Source organism: Vanessa tameamea, chromosome 18, assembly GCF_037043105.1.
Source record: "Vanessa tameamea isolate UH-Manoa-2023 chromosome 18, ilVanTame1 primary haplotype, whole genome shotgun sequence".
Lineage (NCBI taxonomy): Eukaryota > Metazoa > Arthropoda > Insecta > Lepidoptera > Nymphalidae > Vanessa > Vanessa tameamea.
Genome location: NC_087326.1, coordinates 3,318,440 through 3,328,180, shown reverse-complemented (window position 1 = coordinate 3,328,180; position 9,741 = coordinate 3,318,440). Strand labels below are relative to the sequence as shown.

Below are 9,741 nucleotides of genomic sequence, written 5' to 3'. Positions count from 1 at the left end.
GATGGGCAGTGAAAATTAGAAAGATAGCTTTAAGAGTAAAATACATAAAACTAGATTAATAATAATAAGTAAATACGAGTAAAACCATATGATTCGTATTAACATTGGACTTGAAGATCATTCTTTCGTAACAACACGAAATATAGACAATTAAAATATTTGATTTATATCCGCGACAAATATATATGTATACTATTACAAAATTATTTCTGTGTACTGTCTGTTTTTGTTATATCTTTTCGAAACGTCTATTTTGAACGTAATACGAGTAGGTCGAGAAACAGTGTTTGGTACGCTATGTGACATCTTATACCTAATATATATCAAATAATAAAATTAAGAATTTCAAAGTAGTACGACAGCGGAAAAGGGTAAGCTCCAAATGGGTATTTCAGTATATATGTTGACAAACAGCTACTAAGCTTATCAATGAGTCAATCTTTCACGACCAAAGCCGTAACCTTCCGTCATAAACGTCTACGGTTTTGATAATTCCGTTTTAGAAGTAATAACATTCTACTGCAATCCAATTTTGAATGTTTTAACATTATACTGTATTCCAAAAAAAAATTATAATATAAACATCCTATTTTATAAAAATCCTATGTTGTTAAATATATTCATATTGTTTAATATATGATTTTGATTGAAAATAATAGAATTATTATTTTTAATACCTAAATTTTTTTTGTATCTTCTTGTTTCAGACACAAATAAAACGTAACGCGTGTCATACAAATTTTATGAGTAAGTATTCAACTATATTTAAGAACGAAATGATAAAGAAAAAAATATTCTGTTAATGCTAAATAATTATATTTTAAAAAATAAGATGATATAATTGACGTTGGTCAAACTAATATCGGGAACTAAGAAACCGATTCGGTTTTTTTTGCTAAATAATTATAATTATAAGCGATATAAATAAGCTTGGGAACAAGCTACAGAGCGGAGCTGGAACTATACATAAATGGCAACTAATCAGTCAAACTGTAGCTACTCTTCAAGTTCACGAAATATGCGTATAGTTATATACATATATTGCATCTGAAACCGCTGACCATAGCAAGTTTTCAAATAAAGTTTTTAATACTCATTTTGTTTGTTGTTTAAAGGTGAGGGGAGAAATTCAAACGAAACCCAAGCGATAAGTGTAAAATGTCAATCAGAAATTAAAATAGACATCGCAGTGAGGCCCTCAAAGTTCATGCAATTGATAATATTGATCAATGACAAAAAAAATACAGAAATCGTAAGTTTTTTTATCGTTAAATGAAATCGTTTAATTCGTTATTGTATTTTATATTATTCTTAATTCTATACTTTAATTTATACTGCATATGTTGCAGTTGTTTAATTAATAGCCTAGCCTTGTCGCAGCCCACTACTTTATTAGCCTTTGAATTCACAGCCTAGTCGTTTCACTAAATCGGCGCCGTTCTACTAGCTCCCAGACATTCAGCCGATACGTCTTCTCTCTATAGAATTGAATAGATTAGTATATAAGACTCCGGAAAATAAATAAATTATAGTGGATTAGTTAGTTGAAACAAAATATAATTCTTTTAAATGACTGAGGTAGTTGATTGAAGACATTTTATTTTTAATTTTTATTATTAAAATCAAGTACAAATGAAGTGAAACTCCTTCAAGTATATAAAACCCCGACTTCGCACAAGTACAATTTATTAATAAAGAAAAGAAAAAAAAAGTATTGCTATAGATATATGTAATAACTATATTATTAAGACTTTATTTCAGATTAATTATATACTTATAGAACCGAACCAAAGTTATGGTAGAATTTTCACACCCTCCGGCAATAGTAGCTTTTGGATGACTACTTTAAACGAAGTCGGTGTGCCATCTCTATGGAAAAGAGGTCCAGAAGTGAAGACCTGGGAAATCATCAAGAGAAATATACAAAATAAATCGTATGACATTGAAATACGTTTCTCTGAATTTATATCAAAAAATGGGAAGAATGAATATTTCGTGAAAGCAAATTTTTCTTGGACCACAACAGACGGTAAGTGAAGATTTTAGAAATAATATTTTGTTTAATTAATTCCTACCATCAGATGAATGGCTTCTCTTTTGTTAGTATTTAAGGATGATGGGATAAATTTGGTTAAATTTACATTTATTTTATCATCGATATAAAATTTAAATTACAATTATAATATAATATTATTCTATATTGATTACAGCTTCAGATTCATGTTTTGATGTCTTAAATTCCTGCAACAAGAAAACACAAGGAAATCTGTTTCAGAAAAAGATAAAAGTAAGTTCAAAGCTTACCGTTCGGAAAAAAAACTAAAGTAACAGTCTGCTAATTTTCCACTGCTGGACTAATGGTTATTTATGAGAAGTTTAAATCTAATTCCACTCTACTGCTCCAAGGTGGGCTGTGTATCCAACACAGATTATTCAAAGGACATATGCAGATTACCTCATGATATTTATGAACACGAGACGTGACGATAAACAGAAATTAAGCACATGACAATTTTGCGATTCTTGCTCGGTTTTGGACCAAATCTTTATTTAAGATTATATGATATCTAAAGTAATTAAATAAATAGAAATAATAAATTAATAGAAATATGTAATATAATACAGTGTAACTAGTAGTTTTTTTTATAAATATTTATTTTAATTTTTAATTGTCTGCAGCCGTACCAAGAACGTAACATTTCGATAGACAATTTGCCTCTCGACGATAGTTGTACAATCCGAGTGACTGGGAAATACGGAACCACAGTCCAAACTTACCGAACACCAGCCTGCGATAAGTTTCCTCAATGTGCTCCTCGTAAGGATCTATTAAATCACATTATTAAACACAGTCTAGCGAATAAAGGTTTATTTAAATAAACCATTTATTACCTTATTTATTTAAATATTATTGATCTCGATAAATTTTCATGTTGCATTCCTTGCCATTATGGCAATAATGGCCTTTATTTTAAGCACGATGGCGGCGAAAAGTTAAAAATACATTACACTAATTGCCTTAAGAACACGTGAACTGATAAACGTGTAAATTGTCTATGGGATTCTAGTACAGAATCTCAGTATTTATGATAAGACATGACTGAGTCGAGTAAAATGACTGACTGACATACAACGCTATGCCTAAACCGGCGGTTCCCGCAGGATGAAATTACACACAGGAATTCCTTATAGTACGAAAGGGATTAAATGTAAGTTTGAATGAAAAATCGTCATTTTTAATATTCAGGCGTTCAAACAGAATCCAAAGAAGTATATCGTTTATATAAACATATATATTTGACAGTATGCAGATTCATGTCATCTTCTCTTGGTAGTTGCATCATCGTTTCACTTGTTGCTGGTCTTCCTTTCGACGTGCGCATTATAATCTGGGACTGCCTTTTTTGCGCTTAACGCTTTACAAAGAATTGACTATTTTTTTTATTATTATTATTGGTAGAGAGTAACCCTACCTTTCTCAATGATGTCTCAGATTATTTTGTTTTGTGCCCATAAAATTAGCAAATTAGCTATTAGTCAACTGCGTCCGCAATTTCAGACCCAGTCTTACCTATATAATCACTAAAGATGTCGTTTCACGTTATATACCGATGTGAAATCGGTAGCAATAATCACAAATATTACTGTTTTACAAAAAATACGAGTATGTATCGAAAGAAATTAAGTATTCTGTACATTTTAGGTACGGTAAACCCTGATATCAGGTGGTGATTATATTCTCTTTGGTACTCAGCGACCAAGTCAGAATTTTGATTTTAATTAATATATGTATGTATGTATATATGATGTTAGCTGCCAGTACTTTTTCTAAACCTTTTCACAATAGGTTAAATAAAAAAGGTTGGCTTGTGCTCTCTAGACTTTGATGAATAGGATATTTGTTTTATATTTTATGACAAGTATATAACTTTATGTTTTACACTTTCTTCTTCTTCGCTTTATAAATAAATGTGAATGACGGTTACTGATGTACCTTAATGCTTGTTATTATAGATTGTACTATTTAGTTTGTAAGTAATTAATTGACATTATTCTTTTCAGTGCCTGATATACCCAAAAATGTAACATTACATCCTTTTAAGTATGAGAATGATGACCTATGGACAGTACGCGTGCGCTGGGCCCGACCGCGACGAGCGCCGATGCTCTACAACATCACGCTGCGGACGAATGATTCTGTGCGAAATTTTTCAGTTTCAGGGGTTAGACTTTTTTGATGATTATTTCTTTATAAATAAATAGAGACGCGTACTAAAATCCACTGGAGATAATAACTACGCCGCCATGCTGCCAAACCGACACGTGTTTCATGGATACACATATGAACCGTCTCGTTGGTCTAGTGGCTAAATACAAGGCTGCAGATTCCAAAATTCTTCCACGAGGATTCAACTTCGAGGTTGAGCCAATTTATAAGCTGTGTACGGGAAGCACGGAAAACTGCCTCTGTACTATATACCGTACTGTCGGATTGTTATTCCAAAGAATTATTAGAGGGAAGGAACACAAACAATGCACCTCTGTTACCCAGCGCATACACTTAAATGCTATAATATTTACTGCGCATTGACGATAGTAGCCACACACACAAAGTGTTCGTACTAAAACCTCACCGGTTACTTTAAGTAACTAGATGAACTAATTCATCATGTGTATGCATAGAACGTGACGGAGGTGCAGTTCCAGCGAGTACGCGGCGCGGGCCTGTACAACGTGTCAGTGGCCGCGCTTTCCGCCAGCGGCGCGGCGGCGCGGACTAGTCGACACGATTTTTTCCCTTGTAAGTAAATAATAATAATAATGATACGTTTTTTATTTCTTTGCCTTTCGTTTGCTGTTTCAGTAGGTGCGTATACTTGTTTTATTGTTATCTTGTTATATTCAATATTCATTTTGCGACTTTTGCTACTCATTCTGTTGTTCCTAAGCTCTGTAAGCTGCTCTCTCCTGTAAGTATATATCAAATAAAAACCATATTTAATCTTTAGAATATAATTTATTAATCATATATCTTCAGTGAAATAATATTTATATAAGTTAACAGGCTGCTGGCGAGGCAAACATATCGTGCAAGACTCAATAATATATAATAATTATTTTATATTAATCGTTGGCATCGATCCGTTAACTGTAGTAATGTGTAAATCTTACAGTGTTGGAGCAAACATCGAGTTCAGTGACTCTGCTGTTTGGAGCAGCCTGGTATTCCTCACTGCTGGTGATGGCTGCGCTGTTGTTCGTTGTGGTCTATTGGCGCCGTCGCCTGCTTGCTATCCAATCCCATATTTACGATAGGGTAACATATATTGTTTTAGTAAAAAGTCATTTCTGAAATATACACGTTATGTTCTACACGTGTGCACAGAGTGAAACTCAACACACAATTTGAATCTTAACAGGACTTCGAGAAAATAGCTCAAGAAGGAGACATAGACATCGCGAACTCTGAGCCGGGGGCCGAGGACCAGTGGGAAGTGCGCCCTGAGCGCCTGCTGCTGCACGAGGTCATAGGAGAGGGTGCCTTCGGGGTCGTACGGAGAGGCACGTTTGCACCTTGCAACAAAGATGTCGCTGTTAAAATGCTTAAAGGTAAGCCAAGTATGTAAGTAGCAAACGATGATCTATATATATCAATTCTCATTTATATCAAACGCAAATTTATATCAAAGTGAAGTTCCATCGATAAAAGACATACTTTATGTTGATTAGGCTTTCCATCTGTGGACGAAATCCGCTCGTTCCGTGCGGAGATGGAGCTCATGAAGAGCGTGGGTGCCCATCCGCATGTGGTGAGTCTGATCGGCTGCTGCAGCGGGCGCAGGCCACTCATTGTGGCCGAATACTGCAGCCGAGGAGACCTTCTCTCATACCTCAGGTTAGAAGACATTGTAAATTTTAGGAATATATCGATTAGTAAAAAGCAGTAACATTTTTTATGTCTAAATTTTAAAATAAAATAGTTTATCTCTAAATCTAATTAAGACATTTATCTCAGAAAGTTATGTTCGGGACAATAACTCAATGATTGTGATAATAATACAAAAATGTATGAATAAAATCGTAACGATATGAAAATTTATTTTACTTATAATATCTTCTAGCGTTTCTATCTAGCTTCGTGTGAAGAAAAGCTTGAAAACTGTTTACAGTTATACGATTAACTTATTTACTCGTAAAAGCTCAATACCTTTAAGCATGATAGCATTACAATGTTAAAGACTTACTTACATTCGAACTACGCTAATTTTACTTACAGATGTTCGTGGGAAATGATGATATCTCGACGGAATTTAAAATACTATAACAATAGCAAAGAAGGAATAAACGATCGCAACTATTTCTTCAAAAACAAGTCCACTGATACGAAATTTGTATCAAATCGTCTGTATGACCTTGAAGGAGCTTGTGACACTGAACTCACTTATCGAGACCTTCTTTCATTTAGTAGACAAATTGCAATGGGTATGGAGTTTCTAGCGTCGAATCGTGTGGTCCATAGAGACTTAGCAGCTAGAAACGTTTTAGTGACGGCAGACAGGACGTTAAAAATTGCGGATTTCGGTCTTTCTCGGGATGTGTATCAAGAAAACCAATACAAACAAGAAGGCAATGGAAAGATGCCCGTCAAATGGATGGCACTTGAGTCTTTGACCCATCGAATATACACCACACAAAGTGATGTGTAAGTAAACTTGTATTTTATTTTCAATATGCTTTATTTACTGCGCGTTGAAGTCTTCTATATGAAAATAATTAATATTATTTATAAATGTTGTAATAATAATAATTATAGCTTCTGACATTCAATCAATAAGTCTACTTGTATTTTATGACAGCGTTTAACACGCTATAATCGTCTTTCGAAAAACCGATTCTTATAATATATCAGAGGCCAGCCGATCGATCGTGGCAAGATAAAAGCCATATACATCAGTTTAATATACCCAATAGTAATATATATATGTAAAAAATACGGAAAACATACGGCGCAACGTAATCACAATCGCATCTTCTAGAATCATTTTTCAATCGGCAATCCATTACGACATACTCCTCTTTTCCACGCCGTAACTCTAGTAGATTGAGTCACGAAGGGTTTCCTCAGTAAACAGCTAATCTTGCCGTGCTTGTCGGCCGATCCTGTCATATAAATTATACATATCTATAACTATATTTATCACCTTGACGCAATGACTACGACTTACTCTTCACGACTGAAATTGTCTAGAGAAAATATGTTAGTTTTAAAAATGCTACGTCTACGCAGATGGTCGTTTGGCGTGGTGCTGTGGGAGGTGGTGACGGTGGGCGGCGCGCCGTACGCGGGCGTGGGCGCCGCGCGCCTGCCGCGCCTGCTCGCGGCCGGGTACCGCATGCCGCGCCCGCCGCACTGCGCGCCCGACCTGTGAGTGCACGATGCGACTGTTACGACACATTACCTTTAATAGCAATTTGAAATATTTTATTATATTTATATTTATTATGTATGTAAATAAAGATAGAGCTTAAACATTACATTACTTTGTAATGTTGTTTTCAGATTCGATTATTGATTATACTAGTGTAATAGGCTAGAGGGACATGACGTGTGAACCCGATATTTGATTAAGATGTTATTTTTTAATCTGTACTGAGAAATCATTTAAGTTTAAAAACGCCTTATAGTATATGATTCATCTTGCCTTTCAAATAATTAAAGATAGACAAACCAACAAATCCTTAATTCTAATTTCTAAATTCTAGGTACAATTTGATGCTTTCCTGTTGGAAAGAACGACCTCGCTCTCGGCCCACTTTTACCGAGTTGCATGAGAAACTGGACGAGATGTTGTACGCATGCGCCGACCACTACCTGTCGCTGGTGCTGCCCGTCGACCTCCCCGAGACGCACGTGAGGCCTCACCGATACATACGTATGCTTATTAGGTGAATATTTTAACAATCTTTTTTATAAGTTATAGACACAGAAAAAACGTATTACATTCAATTTACTAAACGAGAATACTTAATGATTTAAGTAATGAAAAAGTAAGATGTTTTGTTTAGACATTTCGAGTATAGACACTTGACACTATGATGACATTCAGAGTTGTAAATCGTTGAATGCAATTCAATTATAATGATAATAGTTATTACAGAGGTAAGAGAAAACGAGCCAAGAGCTACGAACGACCGCTCGCTGCCTCTACCAACCACTACACCGACCAGCCCGCCGCCGCTGCCAAGGCTGGACTTGTTCTCTGTTCTTGAAAACAATATTTGGCACCAGAAATTTATAATAAAATAAAACAAGGATCATTGCATGTCATTTTATCTTTTTGTTGTGTATTAAAAAATAGGTGCTATTTATATAAATCATTGTATATTGCAACTTAAGCCTATTGGGATTTAAGTACTTTATTTATGTATATTTTGTTACTTAGTTACATTTATAAACCAAGTATATAAAAACAAGGTTCGTATTAACTTTAAAAATAATGATCCGTAAGTAATGCCACTAACTCTACAGCGATTCGTTAATTAAAATTTATATATTTTTATTAGTGGCGATATTTAAAGTTTCGACATTCGTCGCCCAATATAGCGAAATAAAAAAAACTAAGTAAGGTGACTAACATAAGTGTTGTCAATTATTATTATTAGCTTTAACTTTAAATTGTATATAATATTTTTTAACTAAAACTTATACTATTATGTAGTAGTAAAACCACGTAGGTCTTGCCATTGCTATAATTTTTTCCTATGATCTCTAGTATTACAAGTGTAAACTTTTTTTTTTTTTATAAAACATATTGTATAAAATATTTTTTTAAATGGAAATAAAAGTTCATCACTAAAAAACTTCTAAGAAAATTATTTAATATGTCCTTTTAATGTGTTATAAGTGCGTTGAAAATTTCGTAAGCAAACATAAACATTTTATAAGCAAAGTCGCTGTAAATTTAAGTTTAAACTTCATAATGCTGCTCGAGATATATTTTTGTCAACACATTAATCAACTAGTTACGGTTACATAGTCTCATACTAATAGTATATATTTACTTTTGGGGTTATGTTTTTCCAGTTTCACGCAAACTATAAATCCGATTGATATGGAACAGTATATTTAGCTCAATTTTTGACGTATTTAAGTCGCTAAAATCATAACACACACAAAAAGATCTTTATTATAGAGATTTGTAGGTCCCTAAATTATGATGTATATGTTGTTGTAAACGATGGTAAATGTAAGTATTTATTATAAAGGGACGACTTTTTCGGACTTTTACCGTTCCGACCTAACCTAAACTAACATGTAAATCTTAAGATTTATCAAGTGAATGATGATAAAAGTTCGAATCACAAAGTTTTATGGACATTTTCCATTCATAATCGGTAAATCTTAAGTTTTACTGGAAAATCTTAAGATTTACCGTAGTTCGAGCTTTTAGGGTAACATATATATTATAAAAGTTATTGCCCCATAAATTAACATTTCTCTGCTAATGCTTCATCACGCATGCATATAGTACCACAATAGGTTGCGGTACTATTTTTTACGTTTGCCAGAAGAATCAGTCATAGAAAACAAATTAAGCGACCAATCAAGTAAAACAGCGAAGAATAAGTCAATTAAGGGCCAATAAAAAAACTATTTAATAATTATTTATGTCTTACTAAGTAATTCTCAATAGCAGTGGAGTGGTCGTATGTCCCTGCCAGAAAAAGGGGTTGATACTG

The 9,741-nt window shown here is 33.8% G+C and overlaps 1 protein-coding gene across 3 annotated transcripts; it reads left to right on the top strand.

Annotated features, from left to right (window-relative positions):
- Positions 1 to 1,117: 1,117 nt before the first annotated feature.
- Positions 1,118 to 8,600, top strand: LOC113400189 (tyrosine-protein kinase receptor torso). Of its 3 annotated transcripts, none has more exons than XM_064217711.1 (13): positions 1,118 to 1,252; positions 1,762 to 2,029; positions 2,211 to 2,287; positions 2,680 to 2,818; positions 4,063 to 4,223; positions 4,684 to 4,801; positions 5,175 to 5,317; positions 5,421 to 5,610; positions 5,731 to 5,896; positions 6,278 to 6,703; positions 7,289 to 7,426; positions 7,765 to 7,947; positions 8,151 to 8,600. In XM_064217711.1, the coding sequence occupies exons 1-13, from the start codon at positions 1,208 to 1,210 to the stop codon at positions 8,269 to 8,271; spliced, it is 2,175 nt and encodes a 724-aa protein (XP_064073781.1). In that variant the 5' UTR covers positions 1,118 to 1,207; the 3' UTR covers positions 8,272 to 8,600. The 3 variants fall into 3 exon arrangements, with proteins under 3 accessions (XP_064073781.1, XP_064073782.1, XP_064073780.1); XM_064217712.1 differs by having other exon boundaries at positions 5,175 to 5,329; positions 5,430 to 5,610; positions 8,160 to 8,600; XM_064217710.1 differs by having other exon boundaries at positions 5,175 to 5,329; positions 5,430 to 5,610.
- Positions 8,601 to 9,741: the final 1,141 nt, after the last annotated feature.